Here is a 25,459-nt window from a genome sequence, read left to right as displayed (position 1 = left end):
TTTAGAGTTCTGTGTGCCATGTAAGCCCACAGCTAACAATGTAGTTGTCTAAATCAGTCTTGTTTGAGGGTGCTTAGTGTAGTTGTCTGCAGATTCAGATAGGAATAGGGGTCAGACAGGTATATGTGTATGTGTGCACATAGATACATATATATGTATTTCACAATACAGTGTTCTGTTAAACTGAAGCTGGAGCAATAAATACCTGACACCCCCATTCTTTTGGCACTGTAGCTGGAGAGGATGCTGGAGAACACCGCGGTCCGAGCCCAGAAGCAGCTCGTCCTGCTCCATAAGGAGGATGGGCCTCTCCCTTCCCGAACTGTGGAATGGCTCAACATGCGGAGCTGGTGTTCTGCTCATCTCCATCTCCACTGTCCACGCAGAGTCTTTTCCAAAAGAAGCCTGCCCAAGCTGGTAAGAGATTCCTGCTTTGGTGGCTGCTTCCCTTGGCTCTCATACTTGTAGTCCACGTATCAAAGGTCATCTGAGGTAACAATACTGCGTGATGTTCTGATGTGCAGCTGACTGTTGCACAGTGTTCCCGAAATCTCTTTGGCCTCCATTTGCTATGGGAAATGTAGGGATAAGGGGCTTGTGTCCTCTTTGTGGATGTGTGTTTGGCTGAAGACAGTAAATGCCATATCACAGTCATATTGATAGGTGTGGACATGCGGGAGAGCCCTTTTGTTGGGAGAATACCCACGCTTGTGAAAACCCTGCTGAAGGTAAAGCAGAGGCAGACTTGGGATGCTTCCCAGTAACTTCAAATCCTTGTCAAGAAAAAGAAGTAGCTCCAGAGAAAATACTGTACTACAAGGAAATTCTCCCATCTACTACGAAAGTGTGAGAGCTGCATATGATCACTGGAACTGTTTGGATAGTTCATTAACCCTCTTTTCCTGCGAAGAACAGCTATCCACTTTTTAACAGCATGTTGTTGGCTGGTAGCGTAGACTCTGCCTTGCCTTTAGAGTGACCACCTTCTGCCTCTCTTCTGCAGGTAGAGATGTACGAACGCGTATTCCAGAAGCCACCAGACCGTCACTCTGACTTTTCTCGCCTGGCTCGTGTTCTGACTGGCAACGCGATCGCACTGGTGCTCGGGGGCGGAGGAGCAAGGTAGGCGGCTTCTCCTGGGAACGCTGGTGCATCGCTGCCAGATCCTGGGCCGCAACAGATTCCTCAGGGTGCCGGGCATCCTGTCAAACCAGCGCTGTTCTCTGAGCAGGGTCTGGGGGGGACGCTGGGGGTTGCTTTTGTTGCACAAGCCCAACCTGCTGTGTGGATTTGTGCTGGGATTTCTGCAGAAGGAACATGAGTGTTTGTGACCTCTCAAGACCTTTCATAAGTTGGACTTAATATCAGGAGATGAACAGGGGACTAAATACGACACTTCTTTCTTTTGTTGACCTACGCTATGGATTTTTTTTTTCCCCCCTATGAATTCTTATATTAGAAAATGGCTCACAATATTTCAAAGGCTGCCAAAGCTCTTCAAAGTTTGAGCAGCAAGAGGAATTATGTCCTCTAATGGGAGAATGTTCTCTTCTTTCTAATTGCCCAAAACCCCAGGTACCTATACACTTCTGACAGCCTTACTTTACAGAAAGATTGTATTTTTGCAGACATGAGGACAAGGTGTGTGCTGAACACTCTGTTAGAATTCCATCTGAATTCCCAGTGAGCTTTGGAAATAAGTTGTTACTGGCATTTTTCTTTGGAATCCGTTTTACTTTGAGAGCTTTCTGTTGAGTCAGAATGTAGTAGCCCTTTGTCTCAAGAAAGCACCATCTTCGTTGTCTTCGTCACCATGTTCTTGAAGCCCTTCTTTAAAACAGTGCTTTGAAATACTGCTCTCAAAAAATAAAAAAAATATAATTTGCACATAGTCTGCCTATTTAAATCCACAGAAAGATCACATTTTTGTCTTTGGGCCAGTGTGTGCGTTGGGGGCAGTATTCGCTACGGGAAAGGTCAGAGCTCCTTTGTGACAGCTTGGTCTGATTAGTCACTTGGTGCTGAGACAGCCAGCGCTGTGGCTGTTTCTTTGAGTGTTTGCAAAGATGCCTTCATCCCGCTTGCTTTCACGGCTTCTTCACCTAAGGTGATTTCAGTATTTCATTTCTGAGATAAGCACTATCCTGTGGAGACACAAAGTAGAGCAGAGGAGGGGAGCTTCTACTTAGTCTGGGTATCTGAGGAGGCTTCTAATCGACTGATGCAAAGCACTCATGCGTTGTTTTTGTTAGAAAATATCTGATATCTCTGTCCCTACTGAAGCCTGTGTCACGCTAAAATCTGTGCACTGCTGTACTGCTGGCAGCACATTTTGCTCGTTCCCTTCCTTTCTTCCTTCTGTAAACACTGCTGTGACTTTTGCCAAACTATTTATTTTTTTGTCCTACTACTTAATTTGCAAGCTACCACCAGCTGGTTTTCAAGAGCAGAGGTAAGAAAGAGCAGGATTATTGAGCCTGTTTGTGGGTCCTGTGTTGTCCTCCTCCGCAGCTCCGAACCGCTGACCTGCTGCTGTGTTGGCTTTAGGATTTCCGGACGCGCGCCACCCACTCAGCAACGTGACAGTGAACCAGCAACTTGCTCATTTCTGCATCCATGCAATATGGAGGACTTGGAGAGGTTTATATGGAAGAATGGATAAACATGATAATTTCTCCTTTCTCTGAAACCTTATTTATATCACGGTCTAAAATGCTTTCTCTGGGGATTCAGGGAGGCACGTGGATGGGGTCAGCATTGTGCTCCCAGTGGAAGGGTCCCTGTGTGCTGTTTCTGTAACTGAATTGTCATCTAAATTGTGATTCGGTGAAAGACTGGGATTTTTTTAAAAAACTTTTTTTGAGGTGGGAATATAATTAAGACTCTGGGGAAAGCATGAAGTTACTATGAACTCTGTAAAATTCTGCCTTTGGAAGGTTTGCAGGACAAAGTAAGTTCTTGGGGCCTCGTCTCTACTAACAAAGGAACTTCAAGGGATTATGCACTAGGTACTTAAAATCACCCCAGGATTAAAGTCCATTCCGGCTAAAAATGGGTCACTGCGCTGACTCCTGGTAGTTGGCGTAGCCTTTGGGTAACGTACCACGCGGGCTGAGCTCCTGCCTTGTTCTAGAAGCATGAACCAGAGCTGGTGACACAAAGCACAGAGAGCTGATAGCGACAGGGTGCGGGCGGCGGGCACTTCGGTTGGAGGCATTGTGTTCTGCTACGCCAGCGGTATCAATTATTTAGTTGTTATTTTGGGAATGCTTGTCTGGCTTCCCAGTGACAGTCGGTTTGGGAGGTTTTACCGGAGCGGCTTCCTAGTAATTATCTTTGTGGTTTGTCATGACAAAAGGCTCAGAGGAACTAAAGGTTTTCTTTCTCTTGTGAGTATAAAAATAAAACAAATCGAAGTGATACAGTTCTAAAATTATAGTGGTTTGCTTTTGTTAAGAGCTAAGTTAATTTCAGTTAGAAACATTGTGGAGTTTGAGGAAGGGACAGGAGATTTGCGTTTAGAAAAATACCACCTTTGAAATGTAGTTGCGAGAATAATGACACATCAAACGCTGCAATAACGGCATAAACCCTCCCATAAATCATTCCCATGACCTTTAGCCATTCCGTGTGCAGCCCACCCTTTCTTTGCTTTTCTATGGTTGTCTTAGAAAGCTGTTTGAAAACTAAAATTTATGGGGAGTAAATAATTAATACAGAAGTAGCTGGGAATCCCTAGGGCGTTGGGGAAAAAAACAGGTCGTGCTGTTTCAGAAGAGTGACTTGAGCAAAGTTGTGACGATGAGCTTTGCTGTTAGTTGTATTGTCGTTATTCCAGGAGGGAATTTGGTCCAAAGTGCCTATTCCACGTCGGCGCAATGGGAAAATACACAACGTCAGACCTGGTTCAGTTTGGCTGTTCTGAGAAGAGGCTGTATTTGCAGTAACCCACAGGATACAAATACACGTTGTGCGTAAGACGTGCTTGCTGAGAAGGAAAGAGCTGTTGTTAAATGAAGTTACTTGCCTTTTTTGGAAGTGCTGTCTACAATCAGGCATGACCATCAGCTGCACATTCCTGCTGGGAATGAGCGCACGTGGTGCTGGAGACCTTTACCGGCTGGCACTCGTGGAGCCCCCGCGCCCTGCGTCTCCGTGGCACCGGAGCTCTGCAACGCGCTGTGCCTTGCCCGCCCCTCCACTGCCCTTGCCTTCAGGCCGAGCATTTAAGCTTTCCCTGAGGAGCTGCTGTGGGAGGATATTTGTAGATAATTCATCAGGGCATCTTCTCTTTTCTCGTTCTTCCATATAGTTTTCTCCTCGAACTTATTTTGTCTCAGCTCTTGATAATGTCAAGTAGTGTTTTTCCACAGCGCTTTCTCGCTCACTCAAAGGGTTTGACTCAGACTCACGCCTTTTCATTTTGGGCAGTTGGCCTGTTTCATCAACTTGTTCTTTCTCCTTTTTCCACTTTATTTTCATCTCTGGCCCTCTGAAAAGGGAGGATAAAAGCAGCAGCGTAGGAGAAGCAAGTTACGCCTTTCTTGTTATGGAGATATTTGTGTCTGATGAACCAGCTTGTTGTCTCATCTGTCTGTGCTCCTGAAGCCCGTGGTGTGTGCGGGGTGCTCGCGCTCCGTACCTTTAGAGAAGGCCAAACGTGCAGGTCCATCTACCACTGGGTCGTTTACTGGCTGCTGTGCTGGGCCTGGCTTGGGTCTCTGTGCTCCTTAACGCCTGGCTTGATCTTCTGATTCAGTGGCTTTACCCAATGATGAAAAGACGAGAAGAGTGCCGAGAGGCAGAGCTCGTAACCGTTCTGCTCTCGGGAGATCACATGTGCCTGCTGCCCCCTCAGTGTTTGACTCTGAGACCCCTGATTGCACGAAGAATAAACCAAGGAGGTATCGTTGTCACTGCATTCGTTATGTCTGGCTGCAAATCCAGCTCACTGGGGCAAGTCTGGGTAAAATCCTGCTTGTCAGCCTTGCTTCCCTTCTCTGCCACCAGATGCTGACCCGCTGGCCCTGCTGTCCATCCAGTAGGCACAAAGACAGAAGTTGTGCTTAATCTGCACTGGGACTTGTAGCTTCTGAGTAATCCCTAGCAAAGTCTGGCTGGGCAAAACTGCATTCTGCGGTTGGAAAGAACCAAGGGGATGTATAGCTTGGACTGTGCTATGTACCTCGGTCAAGCAAGGAGAACGTAGGGCATGCCCACACCCACCTTGGGACATGGTAGGTGCACGTCTACATCACCCAGTACAAGCATGAGGAACCTTCATTTGAAGGCTGGGTCCAGTGTGGCAGCACATTGAGGGGTTTCCCAGCTGTCGCTGTGCCCCTTCATGTTTCTGAGCAATGATGGTAGAAAAGGAGTGATGAAAAACTCCAAACATAACGTAAGGAAAAACTTGAAACAGTCATTTTGAGAACTTTAGAGGATCATGTTCCTTGTCTGGATGTTGGTGGATGCTTTCAGCATGCAAGTTTGCCTAGGAGGTGAGGAGCTCTTGCATACGAACAAACCCTGCAGTGCTTCCCCTGCTCCATCTCGTTTAAAAAGGAATTGAATTTGGGTATTGATGACCTGGCCGGTCCACGTGAAACACTTAAAAGCAAGTAAATGCTGTGCTGTAGGCTGTTATGTTCCTGCTATGGTAGTGTCTTTGCACATTGCTCTGCTCAGAGGCAGAGAGCACCCAACTGCCTTTAGCAGGCGAAGGGAAGTGGTGCTGATGTTCTGTGGCCTGTAAAAACAGTACTTTAATTACACTCCCAGCAATTAAGTGGTATCAGAGCTGGCAGAAGTGCCAAGGCTGAATTTGCAGTATGCTCATGTGAGGAGTCAGAAGTGATTAATAACGACACTAGTATATTTGGGGTTTTGCTTTGTTTTTCTGTCCAGTTTGTTATTCTAATGTGGAGAGGAGCCTTAAAATGCACAAAACCCTTGTGGTCTCATGCTGGGTGAGGGCAGGCCTGTTCTTAATTGTGTCCTTTTCTCAGGAGAATTGAGGACAGGAGGTGTTTTATGGTTACCCTGTTGCTTAGTTGCTTGATGCTTCCTAGTTAATTGGATTTTGCCATCTTCACTCTGAGAAGCTTTCACTTCTTCATTGCATGGTGCAGGTCTTCAGTGTTTGGCAAAAGGATCACTGCAGGCAATAGAAATTCTGCTTTCACCTCCGGTGAAATTCTCATCAGCTTTTTTCGGAGAGAAGCTATGAAGCCACTGTTTTCTTTTTCTTGCTTGAATTGCAAGAAAGGGAAAGTTGACAAGCTGCCAAAACTAATGAACATGCAAATACACAACAGCATACCATGGTAAGGAAGCCGTTGGACTTCCTGGGGCAATGTGCTGCAAGGAAGCGATGTTAGAAATAAAACCTCGTATTTTGGGGGGCTGTTGTTGACTTTCCCAAAGACCAAGGTCAGACAGCAACGCAGGAATGTCTGGTTTCCAGTACTGCTGCCATGGAGAGGAGCACTGGGAGCTGGAGCAGTGCGAGTTGTCTAAGAACTGAGATTCCATCTAGACTGTCATCTTTTGCTCCATGGTTCACAGAAGCCGAGAGAAGCCTGTTTATTCCTTGAAAATAGGGAAGACTGCGCAGCAAATGTCTCAACTTCGGGACTCTTCTCAGGCATGATGGAGGTGAAGTCTCCTAGGTCAGGACTGAGGTTTGGACATGGTGGGGTGGAGCAGGCTGGCAGGTGGGGCAGTGGTGGAGCTGACATCTCGTACCCCAGCTTTCAGTGTGTGATGAAACAGCTGAGCAATAAAAAGCTGAAATTTGAGGTGGAAACGATGTTCCAGTGACAAAGCGCTGTCCTCGGGATGGACAGTTTCCTCGCGTGATGCAGACACCACCCTTGCCATCCTGTAGCTGCTGCTCCTGCGGTGCCGGTGGTAGCAGCGTTGTGGTTATGAAACCCTGATGTTCAATCTCGGGCAACAGCAGAATCTCCTGGGGAGACTGCATGAAGTTTATGGTGCAGGTGCTTCAGATTCAGTTCCAGCAGTGAAGGAAGATTAACTCTTATTCGTCAGCTAAGATGGATAACTAGTGATGTGAGGCTTCTTAACCCTTAGTGAGAGAGGTGTGTGCGTGGAAGTTGTCTTAAAACTACCACTGCGGAGCTGCAGGGCTTGAGGTAGGGGTGGTGGGCTCGTTGGATCACGGTGCCTCGACCACAGGGCAGTACCTGGAAGCGTGAAGAGAGTTGCCTTTTTAAACTGTTACGCTTGACCAGAAGCACCCGAGTGATGTGCTGTTAGAAGAACGTGTCGGGGGAGAGGAGAGGAATTTGGTGCCGGAATTCAGAAGCTGCCTCCAGAGGGGTGCGTTGAAAATCCCGTCATGAAGAACACAGAGTGGTGTTTTTCTCTGTGCGGAAATAATGAATAATGAAATAATTCTCAGCTCATGCAGTGAGCTTCAGGACTGCATTGCATTTTGCCAATAGATTATTGATGGCAAAATTTAAGGTTGCTCTCGGTGGTTTATAATGGGGTACAGGTATCCACTTCATTTGTTATCTCTGTCTCACAGGGCTTAATATTCACAGTAAGCAGAGGGCTAACAGCTTGAAAAATATGCAAAAATTAGATTCTGATTCTTTGAAGTATTCAAAAACCATAATCTGATAAAACAATTCTTCTGAGGTAAATTATGAAACAACATTTTTGCTAAAACCTTTGCTCTTGGTTCTGACCTTGGCTAGGATAGTCCTGACAGAGCAGCAGCGGCCGCTCCGAGGTGCTCGAGGTGTGCTGGGTCGCTGCGGCTGCTGCGGGTTGAAGCCCTGGAGCGAGGAGTGGGCAGTCCGCATTTCACTGCGCTGGTGTTCAGCTCCCGACACCGCACGGGCTGGAGCAAACGGCTCAAACGCTTCTAAACCGTGTTCTCCGTCCGTGAGACGCGGTGTTTCCCATCTCGGCATTGGTGCCTGTGCTTTATAAATTGCTCTGAAGCACCTATGTAGAAGTGGCTTATAAACCATGACCAGGAGGAATTGTTTGGGGTCTTAGGAGGGTGTTATTGTCTCTAAATGTATATGGATTTATGCTCTTGTCGCATGGGTTTAACGAGTCTGAGGAATTTGCTTGAAACCAGATATCCAGCCCAATTATTATGATAAAATGAACTCTTTATTCCGGTGTGCGGCGGCTGAGGAACAGCCAGGCTGCTGGTAACCTGTTTGCGTTGTCTGGGTGCAGTGCCGAGACGTGCTTGCCGGGGCTGAGGAGGCTGGAGAGCATCCTCGCCCGTTCTGGGCAGCGAAGAGCCTGCACAAGTGAACCCTGTATGTCCCTAGTGAATTGCAGGCAGCGCCAGCTCCGGTGCCATCCTCCCATGGTGTGCTTGTGGAGATGCTGGAGAAGAGGTCCTTGTCGCCTGGACACAGTCCTGTGCAGCCTGCTCTGGGTGACCCTGCTTCGGCAGGGGTTGGACTGGATGACCCACAGAGGTCCCTTCCAACCCCTGCCATGCTGGGATCATGGGATTCTGTGAGAGGGGCTCTGCCGACATCTTCTTGAGTCGCTGCCCCAGCAGTCGAGTCTGCAGGGTGTGCCAGGTCCCCAGCAGCGGCAGGGGGATGCCTTTGGTTTCGTGGTGTTGGGGAAAGGTCAATGGCTGGACGAGGTGATGTGCGGTTGCATAGAGCTAACGCGGGTCGTGCCCAATCCCAGAGGAGTGGGGAACAGCGGTCAGGGGTGCTGGGCTCTGCGTGGCTTTGGCAGAGCACCGTCTCCAGCTTGGTGTCTGGCAGTCCCGTATGGAGTCAGCCTGGCACGGACTGGGTCCTGCTGTACTCGGGTCACACCGTTTCCTCATGTCTGCTTTTGCAAGATGAGAGTGAGGATTTTTTGCAATTCCTGTTTTTTTCTTTTTCTCTCCCGCTAACGCAGTCAGGCAGCAGCCATGAAATTTGTGTTTCACTTCCGATGGCTTGCTCAAGATGCTGAGGTGGCATGTAAGGACTCTGCTTTCCTTCTCTGTAGCAAGACGGGTCTTGCAGAAATATGCACCACTGAAAGGATCCCATTCCTCATCCCGATATTGCTGTGAAGGGCGTCGGGAAATAGAACTGAAATATGAAAGAAACTGGAAAAATGCCTGTTCCCTGCTTTTAAACAGAAGAGTGAAGCTCACCATGCAGCATCTGCAGTCTGTCAGGGGCCAGTAATGGCTGATGAAGCAAGGTTTCTGCAGTACGGGAGTATCAAAATGATACGAAAAAGGCTGACTCTGCTTTATGTCATGGAGGAAAAAAACCCAACCCTGAATACTTGAAATACGCTTCCTCCAGTTCCCTTTCTTCAAAGTGATCCCTTTGTACACCAGGCCCAATCTGTCTTTTGACGTTTGGAAGGGCAGAAAGTTGGGGGCCCCAAGGTTAATCCTCGTGACCTCTGCAGTCCTGGCCCTCCTCCTGCGGTTAGCTGGCTGCTGGGGTAGGCGCCTTGCAGAGGAAGGGAAGCCATTGATGACCTGTAATACGTTTTTAGTGTGTAGATCGATGTCTGTGTCTCGGTGCACAGTGGCGTTGTAGCTTTTCTTTGTTACGTCGCTTTCTGAAGCTCAGATTGACGTATGGGGGCTTCAGGGTTGGGAATTACTCATACAGGTGTTTGGAGAAGTGGCGTGTGTTCTTCTTGTGAGTAGAGCATCCATTGCCACGTGTGGGTAAACCAGACCGAAATCTGAATTCCAGTGTCAGCCACGCAGTCAGGCTCCTGGATTCTGTATGTCTTTCAAAAAGAAAGGCAGGGCAATATCCAGGAGCTAAAATAGCAAAGGAGAGTCTAAACTCCTCATCCTTAAAGATAAGACTACGCCTGTGACTTGGTATTTTACTTTTGGTGCTGTTTTGTAGAGGCTGAAAGGAAAGATAAGGAATATGGGCTCTTTCTTGGAAAAGATGAGGACTTAAATTTGGATACCTAATTTGAGTCTTATCCAGGTCAGCCCTAGAGTATATTGTTTGAACAAACAAAACCCTCATCCTAAAAATAAAATGGTGAGTTCGGCGTATCTGCTTTTGTTGAGAAAACCTCCAGAGGCCTGGCTGTGAGCTTGTACTGCAGGCTGCAGGCTTTCTGTTTGCAAGTGGTTGGTAATGGACTGCAGTGTAATTACTCCTGAGAGGCTTTGCTTTGATTTCTTTAGGGATGGACCATCTTGGGTATTGCCCGAGAGCTCAGCCGTGTGAATCTTGTTTATGCATCTGTTCAGAGTTCTGCCTCAAAGTGCAGTTGTCTTAAACACGGCCAGAGCCGTGTGGCTGCTATCAGAGCTGAGTGCTAATAGCTCGGTGAGTTGTGTGATAGTTGGGTCATCACATGCACAGAAGAGCCACGTTCACATGGCTTGCCACCCACGTAATGCTTAATGATCTGATTTTTCTCTTTCCCATCTGTAGCACCTATGTAATTGTTCATTTGCTCCCATTTGCTGTGGAGGCTGAAGATTTTAACAGCTTCTATTAAATCCTCCAAGTAGTGGGAGCCTGGGAGCCATCTACTTCAAAGTTATGACTTAAACCACTTGCAGTTAACTTTTTTAATCTGGACTGTCTTGTCCTAATCTCCAGTCTTCAACCCGCCAAACTCCTTTATTCATAGTAGTACTTTGATATGCAGATGAAATTAAACAAGGAGGTGGTGGAGTTGCGGTTTAGCTCTTGTTACTAGTTTTGCACCTCTTCTAATCAGCTGAAAAAACAATGTGCTGTGTTAGAGCTGCAAGTCTGAGGGAACGCTTTCCACGTAATGCTATGTCGGCAAGTCCACCTGCTCTCAGGGCGATGGTAAAGCTCTTGCATTGCTGGGATTTTTAGAAATCTCTGTCTAACCTTGTCTGGGCAATGAGCTTTCCTGTTAAGAAAGAGGAGGTTGGGAAATAGTAAGTAAAAGCACAGTTAAATTCTTCAAAGTGCTATGCTTTTGTCTTATTTCGGCGGCTTCCAGACGTTGTGCTCAAAATGGGTTCTCCTAAGGCTTTTCACAGATAAGTCTCAAAGGGGTGGGGGGAGAAGGATACGTTTGTTTTCCAAAGAAGTGATCCTTCTTTGCAGATAACTGAATTGTTTCTTGGCTCAGAGGCAGGATTTTGTCTGGCAACCCCAAGCGCAGAGTGATGGCGGGGCATGGATTGCCGTTCAGCCTCTCTTCCCTCCTCCTGCACGCACCTGCTGGAGCGTGCTGCTGGCAGCGGGGATCAGAAAACAAGAACCCTGCTGCGTTTTCTGATTTACTTTCACTCTAGCTTTATTTTGTGTTTCTTCTCCCCTCCAATGACTTACCCACGTATCCCTTCACACCCCAGGACTGGGTAGACCTGACAGCCCTCCCGGAAGGGCTGAACAATTTTTGCTCATTTACTCCTGTGTTGGGCACAGTTTAAAGCTTGTTGTAAAGTTGGCGTGTAAAGCAGAAACAAGATTAGTGCTAAAAGGACGTTGTATTTGGATTTTCTTGAGGGAAGGTAGTTGTGATAAAGAGGAGTTGCTTTTCCTGCCTGCGTAGCCCTGTGCACACAGGGTGAATGAGCACGGCAAGGCTAGAGGGAAGAAGGCTCCTTATCTCTGAGTTAGGGAGATGGTGGGATCCGAGGGCAAAGCGAAGTGGGAGGAGGAGTCGCGGCTGTTGCTAATGGAGGGGAAGATGGGAAGGGTTCAGGACTCTGGGTCAATACGTGGGTAACTGGGGACAGTTTTAAAAACCGGCGGTGGAAGAGAGAAAGCTTCCTTCAGGGCAGCTGCTGGGAAAGATCCTGTTGGTTGCTGGATGTTGGGGCGAGAACCAGGTAACGTGGGATTATTCCCTGTGTTTAGCTTAGAAGTGGGGCTTAATTAATTAATGTTGTCCTGCTTGGGAACTTCCTCATGAATGTGCAAGTAGTACAGCAGGAGCAGAAATGCAGCGGTCTGGTTTCTGTCATCCTTCGGAGCTGACAGCTCAGTCACTATAATTATTCTGGCAAATTTATGATACCGGTGAGTTTGATGGTTGGGAAAGCGGGGAAATAATGTTACTGGAAAGCTACAAGTATGATTAGTTCTCAAAGCGATGCTTGTATGGATTGCTGCAGCTGTGAAAGGTTGAAGGTGCCAAATTGGAGATCATACGGTTGCAACTTGTAGAAGACGCGCTTGATTTCTGAGTCAGTGGCTGTGCCACTCAGTGTTGGGATTAGCAACAAAACACGTACCAAAAAATTCTTCTTTTTATGTAAAAAAGAAACTTCTTTTTGTCTCGCATTTCCAGGTACCATTCTGTGTAGCCCTTCCTTTAAACAACGTCTGATCTTCCCCCCGCTCCAATACAAGGAGCACCTCCAGAACAGCTCTGAAAAGGTATCTGCCACTGCCACCACCACCACAAACGATGTTCTGCAGAGAAGGGCTCTGTGGCGGCTGTGGCTGTGCCTGCTGGTCTGAGACCCACCGGTGCAGCAGCCAGCAGCCGCGTCGGGCTCTGCAGGCGAGCCCCCGTGCAGTGCCTGGCTGTCTTTCGGGACGTGCTCTCCGTTCCCGGGGGCTGGAAGCTCCATCACCTCCAGTTTATTTGTAGCGCTTTCCCCACAGCGTTGGGGGAATCGTTGGCTGACACGCCATTTTTGCACATCTCTGAAATGGGTATTGTAAATATGTATTCATCTGTGCTTACCCTGTACACTGGGTGCTCTAATGACTGCTCGTAACGTGCTTTGAATCAAAGCTGTTATGTGAAAGAAAAGCTGTTTTTACTTCTGTATCTTTGCTTCTTCAGGAGTCTTAAGGTTATGAGGGAGCCTTAACTCAGGTTTGGTCGGCTCTAGTGGAGCTCAGTAAAGTCCCCGTGGCAATTTCTTGCTTGTCTGCCTGCTTTGCCACTTAACTCCATCAGGAAGGTGGTACAGCAAACCGTGTGTCCTGCTCCGGGGGCGCTTTGGCTGGAGGCACAGCAAAGCTCTGCAGCAGCCATGACCTTAATCCGGTTTCTCACCAAAGGAAATAACATCTCATCGATGCGTTCAGCGAGATCTCCTCCATCCTGATGAGTCAATGAGGAGGAGAGATGGGGGCTGGGGAGGCTGAATACCCCAGCTGTGTTTTCTCCTCCTTGCTGAAACTGAAGTGGGCTTCGGAGGTGTGCGGTGTGACCAGGCTGCAGCCTTGCCTTGCCGCTCCGTTAGTCACGCTCCGAAAAACCAGTGTCCCCTCTCTGTGAGCTCACGGCATCGTGTTTGTTCATCCTAACGCTGACAGGCAACATCCTACTGATGTGTTAAACCTGGCTCGTGGAGAAAATACTGGTGCACACTCTCTGTTTTCGAATTAATTGTGTTTTCTTCAGCCCCCTGACCTGAGCGCAGGGGACAGCCTGTGTTCCTGCTGACGCTTTGATCTGAGCTGTCCTGCTGCATTTCCTTGCTTCGTCCCGAGAGTCGTATCCAGCCCGCGCTCCGGCCGGCACGTATGCCCCAGACACATGCACTGCTTGCAGAAGAATTTTTCTGTGATCCGTTGCACTCTGGCCCGCATGCATTATGGTCACAAGCTGGTGGCATTTCCCAAGGGGATGAAAGCAAGGGCTTGTATCAGGAGCAGGAATTTTCCTGGAAGACCTCCTGCCAGAAGGCTTTGCTCTCTGCTGCTGTGCTGGGTTATTTCAAGGGAGCACGCCTTCAACCCCGTAACTCCTCTCCTTGCTGCGTGGTCATTGATTTAGGACCGTCAGTAGTGAAGAAGAAATGGTGCTCAGAATTTAGGAAGTACAGCTCTGCTTTTGGAGGCTTTTTAAGCATATTGAGCACGAGTTTGGCGAGTAGTGCGGCAAGCGGCACCTCGGAGCGGCTGACGCTTGCGAGGCAGCGGCGGGGGCGAGAGCGGAGCGTGGCTCTTATTTCCAGTCCCTCCTTGAACCGGTTGGTACCGTTTCTGCTCTCCCTGCGAAGGGCACTAATTAATCAGGCCTGTCCTAGGGAGTGATATATGATGGAAAAGAGGTTTTATTATTATATAGACTCTGCACTTCTTCGGCAAATCTTTGGGTTTTGGTGCAAATTATTTGAAATTAATCTTCCAGGTCGTTTGTCCTTGGTGCCGGGAGTCGCTGGCCTGGCGACAGGCGTTAATCCCGGCAGGGGAAATGCTCCGTCCAGCTGCGCTGTCAGGCGGCCCAAGGCCACGGACAGCTGCCCACGCAGCCCCGGCAGCACGCTGTGCATCCGTCCCTCTCCAAGACGCTCGTCCCTGTGCTGACCGACCCCCCGATCCTCCTCTCCTCGCAGTAGGTGCCACTCGGCTCCGTGTCAGCCAGGCAGCCGGAGATTTTCCCCATCCCTCCCTCGCTCCACGCGAGTGCTCTGACCTCGATGTGTACGTACAGTGTCAGCACAAGCAGCCTTCCTTTGCACCCCTCTTGCCAAACACTGTATTTCCACATGTTGCCCTAAAACAGGACAGGTTCCCTGTGAAACTGTGCCTGGTGTTACAAGCAGCGCATGATCCCTGTGGTGTTCTGCCCTGGGACGCTGACTGCTAACAGGGATCCACCTCCTGGGTTCAGTTTCTTCCCCTCTTTAGTCGTAGCGTGCGAGCTGCCCACACCAGCTACCCGCGACGTGCTGGCGAGCTGTCGGGGAGCGGGACGCGTGCTGCCTGGCAAAGCGCCGCACGCAGCTTCCCTTGGCAGCCGGCCCGTGTTTATGTATGCCCTGAGCTGCCAAGTAGTGGCCAAGAGAGAACCAACTGCGAGGAGCCGTTGGGAAGTTTCACGTAGTAGTGTTGCTGGGGTAATGATGGCCTAAAGCTGTGGGGAGGGGGAAAAAAACCCATCTCTGTCTTTCACGGGGCTGGGTGGTACATGGGGAAGTGGGGTGGGTTCGGGCACGTTTGCCTTTCTTCAGGATTTTAGTTTGTGCAGACACGTTCAGTCACGAAGGTGCCTGTTCAGCATGCTGGAACTGGAAGAATCAGCATTGTAGCCGTGTGTAAATGAAACATAATTAGTCTGGCAGTTCATAGGGGGTCACTTCTGAGCAAGAAGAGTACTTTCATTTCCATTTTGCAGGTCAGTGCTTTGAAATCAATGCATCTGTTGGAGGTGCATGGCTGTCACACATTTAGCTGGATACTGGCAGGGACTCTGCCGAGGCACGACACAGAGAAGATGGCTTGCCAGCAGAAGTAATAATAATCTTTTGTTCTTCATGCAAGGGCATCATACAGCGAAGTAATAACAAATTGCAGGTGATCACATCAAATCCCTCGTATTTTATGGATGCAGGAACTCATGAATGAGGAGATCCAGTTTTGGATGAGGTTAAAGGAGGAGAATCCAGTCTGAAGCTAGTCCTGGCCGGTTTAAATTTGCCCTCCAAGCAGGAAATGCTGTACAATAATTACCGTCTCTTCCCAAATCCACACGGTGTAGGCTTTCTCCAGAAAGCAGTTTGGAGAGTGCAAGGTGGTCTGTTCCTTAGCGAAGTGTCAGTGTCAGCTCGTGACTTACGCGCAGGGGTAAGGCAGCAGATTGCAAAAATAGCTGCGATCCGAAAGCCTAAAGCCGATGGGCTCCTCTGGCAGGGCTCAAAAATATAATTCTTTTAACTTAAGGCATCTGACGAAGAAGAAGCAATAGTAAAGCAGGGGAAGGAGAATTTGGAGGCGAAAACAAATCGAGCCACTTTCAGCTCTTGGATTAGACCAGCGCAGGTTTGTCATTGAAGTCATTTACAGCAGTATAACCGAGAGCCTGTCTGAAAGCGCCTCAGCAGCTGGAGGGGATTTATTTGGATGGAAAGAATGCGTTCAGCATGGCTTGGCCAAATGACACCTACGGTGGACTCGGCAGCTGCTAGCAAGTATTTATAGGATGTAAACAGCAAGGGGAAAGAGGACGGAAATAGAGCAGGCTGGGGGGGAACAGAAAAATGGGATGGAAATGGGAAAAGGAAGATTTTTACTGCTGTGTGGTGTAGGCAGCAAAGCATCCATCCAGGTGGAATGAACTGACTGACTTGATATCAAATGGACAAAGCGTTGGAAACCAGAGGCCGTAATTTTGTCCCGATAAGAAGGCATCAGGCTCCACTGCCGATTTCTCTGTCTCTGTAATGGCTGTGCAGAGCAGACAGGGATCCCTCTCCCATTTGGTGATCGCTGCTCACGAGAGCAGATTAAATGTTCCACCTCAGCTCTCTCGCTGCTGATGGTAGGCAGCAGCGGTTACTTCCAAAATGAGTATTTGCAGCAATTAGCAGCTGCTGAGTTTCCTGAATGCGAGGTTGCTCCTCCATTTTTCATACTTAGTAGCCACTGACTGCCTGGTACCTTCGATTGATCCAGTCCACGTTGAAATCCGTTCATGATATGACCCCTTCCGTATGTGGTAGCGGCAAGTTCCCCAACTTGTGTGTTGCACACAGTGTCTGTGTGTAAATTGTTTCCCTGAAATTAAACTTTCTTTGTGGTGATTTGGCTGGCCCTGTGTGTCTCCTGTCAGTCATGATCTTCCCCACTTGGAGATCTGAGTCTACTTTCTTCTCACATGAAGTCCTTTCTGTATTCTGGCCATCTTTTTTGCGCCTCTGTCATTTTCTAGTTCTGCTAATTTTTTTTTTTTTTTTTTTTTTTGGTGAGAAGTCTGAGCTTGCTTGCAGTTTTCAAAATGCTGGTGCGTCGTGGATGTATGTTCTTATGTTTACTCTTTTATTCTCATTTCTTCGATTTGCCTTTTGAATTATCACTGAACACTAGGTTAATATTTTTTCAGACAATATCTGCAGTGGTTCCAAAACCTCTGTGTGGTAGCGGAGGTACTGAAGAGCTTATTGCTGCCGGGGCATTGCTACTGCTGTGTGTCTCTTGTCCCATCGGCGCTGAGGTTCGTCGGTTGTTTTCACTTGACTCCTCCATTGCTCTGAGTTCCTTCTGCACTGCTTGAAACCAAGGAATACATTCACTGTCCTGAAGGAATTTGTATCATCCTCAGATGCTGCCTCCTCATCTGCCCCTGTCCTGGGTCTGTGTGCAGACGAACCTTCTGCCTGCTCACCACTGTTTGTCTCTTCTTGCTCTTCGTTTTCCATCTGCAAATTCGTTATTAATCCATGTGGTGACCCATCCCGGCATCCCAGGCTGGCTTCGAAGAATCACTGGAAAGAAAACTTGTGGAAAAGTCTCTGCAATCCAGCCGTGCTTGGCTGCTTGGGAAGGACCTTCGCAGATTTTTTTGATGCGTTGCTCCCTTAAGCCCTGCTGTCTTTTCCCTCGCGTATCCACCGGCTGGATTCCTGGCTGCTGCTTCCACATCACTGCCTGTCGTACCGCCGTCAGGCTGCGGGCTCCGAGTTTCCTGGGATCCTCAGGGAGCAAGTCTGAGCATTTCTGTGCTCAGCAATGTTTGTTTCTGGCACTGAGGCTCGTTCAGCAGTCGGTCGGCAGTTCAGCTACTGCACGCTCGAGTTCCCTTAGAAGGTGGTGTTGGTGTCTTTAGGCTCTTTCTGTGGCTGCTGGTCTGATAATGTCGTCTTCTTTTCTGTTCCTGGCACAGGGGCTGCTCCCAGGTGGGGGTTATCAGAGCGCTGATCGAAGCTGGCATCCCCGTAGATATGATCGGAGGAACATCGATTGGTGCTTTCATGAGTGCCCTGTACGCCGAGGAGCGCAGCTACAACCAGATGAGGATCAAAGCCAGGCAGTGGGCCATGGTGAGCACTGGAAACGCCGCGCTGCTCCTCAAGCGGAGAGCAGGAGCTTGACCGCAAGCCTCAGCAGGCGGCCGTGGGGAGCATCGGCGTGTGGGGGGCTGCTCGAGGAGCAGGGGCTGGGCCCGCCGCGAGGGCAGGCATGATGGCTGGGAAGGTGGCAGGAGGAGGCAGGAGTCGAATGCCTGGCGCTGCACAAGCTCTAGTCACGCTGTAAATGTGGAGTGATGTTGTTTAAGTGTGTTAGCCTGTGTTTATCTTTGTTTTCTCTTCTCTTTTTATGTGCTGGAATCTGTTTCCTTTCCAACTCTCTACAAATGTGTTTCTCTTTTGTATAATTTTCTCTCTTTCGTTCTCACATGCTGTCATTTTTCAGTGGAACTGATTGACAGAGGTAATCCTTCTCTAAACTAACTACCAAATGTGTCATTCACGGTGTAGCCTGAGAACTCCAGAGTGGTGGCACTCTGGTTCAGGGGAAATTTTTAACTTTAAGTATTTAATACAACCAAAACCATATTTGCATAGTTAAACCAAGGTTTGAGAAGGGGGTTTTACGTAGTGACTTCTGTGGGTGATTTTATTTATTGATAAGATGTTGGGGAAGAGTTGTACTGGCACCAGATTATCTGCTTCAGATTGACTGGAGGGGAAGGTTGGCATTATTCCTGCAGTTTGCTCGCTGCAACCTTGTGTTGTTCATAGGCAAACCACCTTGTCATGTTGGGGTTCTTATTGAAAGGGAAGCAACACGGGGAATTTTCTAAATTAGATTAAGCTCTGGGTCTGCTTAAATCTTGGAAATATGCGCCTGTAGTTGGCACATGTATACTGCTTACCTTTCTCAGGTGTCTTGTAACCTGCCACGACTTTGAGACGAAGTGCACTGTGTCTTGGTAAGACACCCCTTGCTTTACAAGCTAGATACTCCGGGGCATTAAAATACATATTGAGGCCCCAGTATGTCTGGGCTGTCCTGGTGGGCTGAGGACCATGGGACTCTGTTTCCCCTCCCTGTCACTGTTTGCTAGAAGAACGTGGATTTTGTACTATTTATTTAAGACCTGCTTGTGCCTGGCTGGGTTGGGAAGCACCCCGGACACGAACTGTTGATGATACAGAGCTGTTCGCTGCACTCGCAGAAGTGGAGGAGGCTGGAGACGAAGGACACAAAGCCGGCTGTACTGAATCGTGTCAGCCAGCCATTTAACCTCGCGCTCTGTATTTCCCACATTGGTCACTGCCAAATGCTCACACGACAGCATCTTGAGCGGGCGGCGATGCCTCCCTGCGGCGTCTCCCCAGCCTCCGGCGAGCTGGGGCTCACGGGGCGCTCGCCGCTGCCCTTGGCTGGAGCCGTGGAATTTTCCTCCGTGCATTTTTAGCTCCTCTTGTTCGTCGACGTGTCAGAGCTCTTCTGCGCAGGGGGTGACGCAGAGCTCGAAATGCTGTTTTCTGGTCTCCTCATGGCTGTGCTCCCCTCAAAGCTGGCTTCATTGCAGCTCTTGAGCTCGCCAGCCTAATCTGGAGTCACACTCGCTTTTACCAGAAATAGTTAAAGATGAAACAAAGAAATTGAATCTATCAATTAACTTTTGAACACAAATTGCAAAGCTGAGAGAATGTTTGACAAAGGCAAAGGCAGATTTTGGCTCACTCTTGGGCTGTTTCAGGTACCTTGAAATCCCCAAAGAAGTACCTGGAGGAGAGGCTGATGACCTCTGTTAGAGCAAACATTTTGTCTTATTAACAAAGAATGGATTTTGTGGAGGTGTTTCGTGAGTGTTCTGGTGAGCTTGCCAGGTCCCCATCCAAACCAGAAATTGTTCAAGGATTGAGAATGTAAAAAAAGAGAAGACCACTCTGTTGGAAGCCCTTTTCTCTGTTAGCAGCACGGTCCAGCAAAATGGTTGCACAGTAAACTGAAGCAAGCCGTGAAAACCCTCTCGCCAAGTTCAGATCACAGCTAATGTACAGAGTAGCCTGGGGGACTGTGAATCTTTTTAGCAGTGGCTGTGCCGAGTTCTTCTCTCCTGCGTTGTGTGGCAGCGACTGTAGGCTGAGCCAGGAAGGGGGGTCCCCTCGGCGAGCGCCAGCTCTGCGTGGGGTGGCGGGGAGGTTTGCTGGGGATTCACAGAGGATCCACCCGAAGGGACCGAGTGCGAGCGAGATGACAAATCCCCCAGCTGAGCCCCAAATTCCCAGCGTCCAGGAGCTGCGGGACTGTCCCCGCTGTCCTGCGGAGCCGTGTCGCTGCCGGCGAGGACGGCTGCAGGAGGCGGCGGTGGAGCGAGGGATGCTCCGGGGAGCGTCCTGCACGAAGCCAACGTTGTTCAAAAAGGCTGGAGCGCTCCCTGCTCCGGAAGCTGCTGATCCTGCGCCTCGAAAGGCTGCGAGCTTTTGCTGGTGAAGGTTATTGCGGAGTGTTCTTTGCACAAAAACCTTGCAGCCTGGCTTTTTTAGCCTGTGGGAGTTTTTGAAATGCCTTTGTTGTGATGGATTAGATAACCCTGCTGTTTGTTTATTTATTTATTTAATCCATCACAACAAATGCTGGTTTTGTCCTGCAGTTCTTTCTCTTTTTGGTATTTTTAGAAATGGGCGTATCTTTAGTTATACACTTGGGGCTGGGAGAAGGGGTATATTTAATGGGATGTGTGTTCCAGACCTAGTGAAGCGGCAAAGAAACAAATGACTCTCTTTGTCAGAATACAGAGGGGTATGAAAATTACCACTCAGGCTAGTTACTGTGCATTGCCTCTGTGTGCCTTCTGCACCTCTGTTTAACCAGCAGAACAAACACAAAAGCTTTCATGTTTACAGATTGTTGGGTTTTCTTGTTTTTTTTTTTTTTAATTGCAGAACTAATATTTCAGAGTATGAATGTTTCACAAAGAATGGAATATTCTGCTGTTGAAGGGAATATGGTTATAGGAATGTGTAGCTGAAAAGCTTCCCATAAGAGGAATTACGAATTGCTGGGTGGGATGCTGCGGTCGTTTGCTGTCTGTGATGTGATTGCATGACAGCTAAAATAAACGGGGGGTTTCTGAGGTTGCAGTGATGAGGTCCTGCCTCTCCTTCACACTGCTCTGGTGTCCAGCAGTGGGAGATGCTGTGGTTTAATGAGCTCATGTGGCCAAAAAGTCATCACTCTGTCTTTCCCCTGTCATGCCAGCTTCTGGCCAGCTCAGCTCCTGGAGCTGCCTGCTGCGAAGGCAGCTGTGCCGGCCGGAGCAGGGCGCGGGGCAGAATCATCAGCCCCAGTTTGGGTCAGATCACGCTGCTGTCCGACTGCATCCCGATACTCTTCTTGACCCGTTACGTCTGTTGTTCCGAGGCAGAAAGCTGTTCTCTGCCATCGCGGGGTGATGCCTGCGCCCGCAGCCCTGTGGGACCGGGTGCAGGTTGGGGGTGGCTGGGGAGCCCTGCTGAGGAGGAGCGCGGTGGCTGTGGGGCTGCGCAGAAGGGTTGGAGGGAAGGGTGGGCTGCCCACGCGGTGGGGACCACAGAGGGTCCTTTTGCTGTGGGAGGCAGAGGGAGGGCATAGAGCATCGACAGCAGGTGCAGTGTTTTGTAAACCACTCTGTGTCCCACGCTGTTGTATTTCGTTCCTGTGCCAGATCTTCCTGTAGAACAACAGCTGCAAGGACAGACCCCTGCAAACAAACACAAAATCTGAGCTGGGCAGGCAAGCGCTGCCAAACTAGACTGGCGTAAAAAGCGGGCAGGATATTATGGGAAAGATACGCAGGGGAGATCAGAGAAATACACTGGTCCCAGTCCCAGGTGAGGGGAGTCTTGGTTGCTGTGACAGCGCTGGTTCAGGCACAGCTAAAGATAATCGGAGCTAAAGCAGCTTTAAGGCGCGCAGCGAATCCCAAAGAAAGAAGAGGCTCGTTACAGACTGCGCGTTAACGACTGTGCGTGTGTTCTCTTACCTGGGGTGGGTGAGCTGCAGCAGAGAGCGCGCTTTGGGCGTCCCCCAGCCTGCCGGTGCTTGAGGACGGCGTCGCCCGGCCAGCCCGCACTCGGCCGCCCTTTGGAGCGTTTTAATCGTCCCTTTAAAACGTTATCAACCGCTTTGGGAAGTTTTATTCACTAGGCTTCTCTGCTGGCAAGAATTAACCCAGGGCAGATTGCTTTTCCCGTGTAAGCCAGCCGAAGTGTTCCCTCTGGGTGCCTTTCAGATGGAATTCTGTATTTGAGGTTATCAACAACAGCAGACAATAAATACTGAGTGTGTTTTTGTTAAATCTTAAAAATTGGTTCTATGAAGAGGTACAGGAAAAAATCTATTTTCATGTAGTGATAAGGCCCGATGGTTTGTATTTACCATTCCGATCGTATTACTTGGGCTGGGGAAGTTAACTCTAAATCAAGCATTATAATTTGAGAAATTCAGGTAAGAGGTTGCACGCAAAATCCCAACATGCCTATTGCTTTGAAATGCCCAGTGTAGGCACCAAACCCTCCTGCGTCCGCCCTGCAGCGACCACCTCGGCGAACGAGCACGCAGGAGCCGTGCTGATGTTACAGGAGCAGGACGTCTGGATGTGATTTTAAACAAGCATTTATGTATCTTGCCTCTCTCCTTTACCCGACTCCGAGATGGCTGTGGTTTCTCAGGTGGATTAATTCTGATTTTCTTCAACTCTTAGATTTCTTAATAGTTTACCTTTAAATCTGAACCTCCGTTCTCTGCGATTCCGGTCGTTGGGATAAATGTATCCCTGTAGTGCTGTTTATCTGGAACTGTTGGCCGGAGTTATGGGTTTTTTTCTTTTCTTTGTGAATTCCTCTGCTTGTTTCACTGAATCTGTACATGAACACTGCAAAGGCACTGAAGGAAATTCTGGATGCTGTCACTAGTAGTTCAAAAAATGTTTAATCTGTTCTGCTGTTTTAGATTTTTGTTCTTGCAACAAGCTTTCCCATAGTCTTGCAAATTTTTTTTCTTATACTGAAAAATCTGGGGATGTCCTGGGATATCCTGACACCACCTTGCAACCATTCTGCATCAAATAACAAAATAGGCAGAGAGTACAATTCCGGTTTCTTTTTGTTGTCATCATGTGTGTTTGGCCTTGTTCTTCTGCTCGGTGAGCAGCACCACCCTGTCCCTTCCTTGTTGAAGTTGCCTTATACCCTGGGGCAGCTTTTAAATGTCACTTCAGGATTGAAGATCTTTTTAATAAGAAAGCTCATCTTGCAGCAGAGCGGCAGACCTGAAAGTTCTGGAGAAGTAAATGCAGAATTGCAGAATTCCCGCTCCCTCCTAAGCGCAGCGGTAGCAGTGCCCGAGGGCTGCGCTTCCCATCGCTGGGCTGTAGGGATCCGGCGCAGCGTCGGCCTTGGGGACGCCGCTGTTGGCCCTTGTGCCCTTGGCGGGCAGGGAAGCGTGACACGGAGGAGAAGCCGGCAGGCTCTGGCTGCCTGTCCAAAGAGGGGGGGGTCTTTAACTGAATGTATCTGGAGAACGGTAGCTGGTAGTGGCTATTCTCAGAAGGCTGAGGGAGACCGTTGGCCATCAGTGACTGCTCAAAGGGCCTCTTCCAGTTACGAGAAATGAGAATATTAAGAAATGACTGTTAATTAGAAGGATTTTGTTCATATACAAGATTACTGCGAGCATTAATTGCAGGGAAAATCTGGAGGCTCATCATGATAGAGATCATTTGCAGCAAGGATAGCCTGATGTTTGGTGCCGAGTTGGAGAGGTTTTTCTTCAGGGTTAAATAAAAGACTTTTTGTAAATGCCTCTTTCTCGAATTTAATCATTCTTAGCAATGTCAGAGACCAAATCCCTATTTTAAGTACAAAACTAATTCAATTGAACTCTGAAGCTGTGGGTAGCATGTCTGTGGTTGACACACTGTCCTCACCCCGTCAGAACCTAAGATGAGGAGGTGAAGGAAGGGGCCAGGTTCTTCGCTGGTTTTGTGCAGAGGCTTTTACGTTCTCCCAAGTTCCCTGTTTATATACTTGTTCTTAAGGAACTTTTTTTTTTTTTTTTTTCATACTTGGACATGTATTCTCTGGACAGATACCTAGTATGTATTTATAAAGCAGCTGGGCGTGCCAGTGTAGGCTAATCCTGCTGCTCTTTAAATCATTGCTGGAGCAAAGCAAAGGGCAGATGGTGCTCACGGACCCTTCGACAGGCGGCAGGTTGGGAGGCCGTTCTGTGCCGTAGGTCTCTGCCTGGGTACCAGGCCGCATGATCTGTTAGGTTGTTTGTGAAATTATAGAGAGAACGTGTGGAGAGAGGAGATATTTCATGTAACAGATGTATTTCATCCAGTGAAACCGTATTTAATTGCGAATGAGTCAATTGGGTTTTTTTGGTCTTCTGTTGCATTTTAACTGAGTATGATATAATATGTCAGGCATTTAATTTCGTTAGGATTTATTAAGATTTGAGACCAATAGCATGTTTATGGGACAAATATAGTGGCCATAATGCCGTATAGTTCAGGTATTTTCATAATTTTTGCTTGTAGGTTAGCGCACAGGTGTAATGCACTTTGGAAAAAAAACAATAAGAATCTATGAAAGCTTAACAGAAGTGTAGGAGTGTTTGGAAGAGACGCATGGGGCAGTGCCTGCCGCTGTGAAGTGCTGTGACAGGTATCCGTGGTGCTCTGCGAAGCCCCGCGGGAGCTGGTTTCTCTGGCTCGCGTGCCGTGCCGGCTGCCGCGCAGCGGGTGAGGAGCTCGGCTCGCTCGGGGAGTGCACGGTGATGGTCGCTGATCCCTAGAAAGTGAGCCTGAAGCTCTTCACCGTGTGGCTGACGTAACCTTGTTGCAGTCCCAGAGAATCACATAGCCGTGTTTCTGAGTGCTTGCGCTGACGCAGATCAAAGATTTAAGACTGGAAGAAAAATGAGATGTGATCCACAAATGAGAAGAGATGTATGAAGATACAGATTTCTGTAGTACAGATTTATGATTTCCTTTCCGCGCCAGGGAACCGCATGTACACTGTGGAAAGGATGATAAAGAGGGAGATAACTGTTAGTATTTTTTTGTTATTTAAAAAAAGAACAAGAATTAAACTGTACAATTCACATCCATTTGTGAAGGCAGAAACCTGTGCCCGAGGGACATTTTGATTTATGGGTAGAAGGGAAGTGATGCAAATGTACATTCTTCCGTAGCCTTTTGCAAACTGGCTACCGAGTTTGCTGCTTTCTAGTTGAAGTTGATGACACCATACAAGAACTTACTGATTGTAGTTTTTGTAGTTGTATTTCTGTCCCCTTGACAACTTTTGTGCTTACAATAGCAATGCTTCCAACGCGTTGGCTGTAGAATCTGGAAGACAGTGTCTCTCAAATTGCATACGTTACTGCATACATTGATAGGGATTCTTGCATATATTTACCTTTGAAATGTTTTCTTTCTTTCTTTCTTTCTTTTTAGGTTATGAACTCGGTGTTTAAGACTATTCTAGACTTGACATATCCAATAACCTCTATGTTTTCTGGAGCGGCTTTTAACAACAGCATCAACAACATCTTCAAAGACAAGCAGATAGAGGTGGGTTGCTTCTGCACTCGATGCACAGTGAGTGATGCCCCTATGTTCTTGTAGCAGAAGTAGCTTTCTTCCCTGCTAATATGAGATATGGGGCTGTGGGGTGACTGAAAACATGTTCAAACTGTGAGTGTGATGTGACAGGAGTATAGGAAGGAGCCTATTCTTTCATTTCGGTGGATTTAAAAAACACAAGGCGTAGGTTATCTGTCACTAC

The 25,459-nt window shown here is 48.3% G+C and overlaps 1 protein-coding gene across 4 annotated transcripts in view; it reads left to right on the top strand.

Annotated features, from left to right (window-relative positions):
* Positions 1-25,459, top strand: part of PNPLA7 (patatin like domain 7, lysophospholipase) — a 126,733-nt gene that overhangs the window by 72,701 nt on the left and 28,573 nt on the right. For all 4 annotated transcript variants that reach the window (XM_075439388.1, XM_075439387.1, XM_075439386.1 and 1 more), the window contains 4 exons: positions 235-417; positions 1,004-1,122; positions 17,551-17,707; positions 25,129-25,245. In XM_075439388.1, coding sequence (XP_075295503.1) covers positions 235-417; positions 1,004-1,122; positions 17,551-17,707; positions 25,129-25,245 — 576 coding nt within the window. The remainder of the gene's footprint in view (positions 1-234; positions 418-1,003; positions 1,123-17,550; positions 17,708-25,128; positions 25,246-25,459) is intronic.

This window comes from Opisthocomus hoazin, chromosome 19, assembly GCF_030867145.1.
Source record: "Opisthocomus hoazin isolate bOpiHoa1 chromosome 19, bOpiHoa1.hap1, whole genome shotgun sequence".
Lineage (NCBI taxonomy): Eukaryota > Metazoa > Chordata > Aves > Opisthocomiformes > Opisthocomidae > Opisthocomus > Opisthocomus hoazin.
The sequence above is the reverse complement of the archived record's forward strand: the minus strand, read 5'-3'. Positions and strand labels throughout refer to the sequence as shown.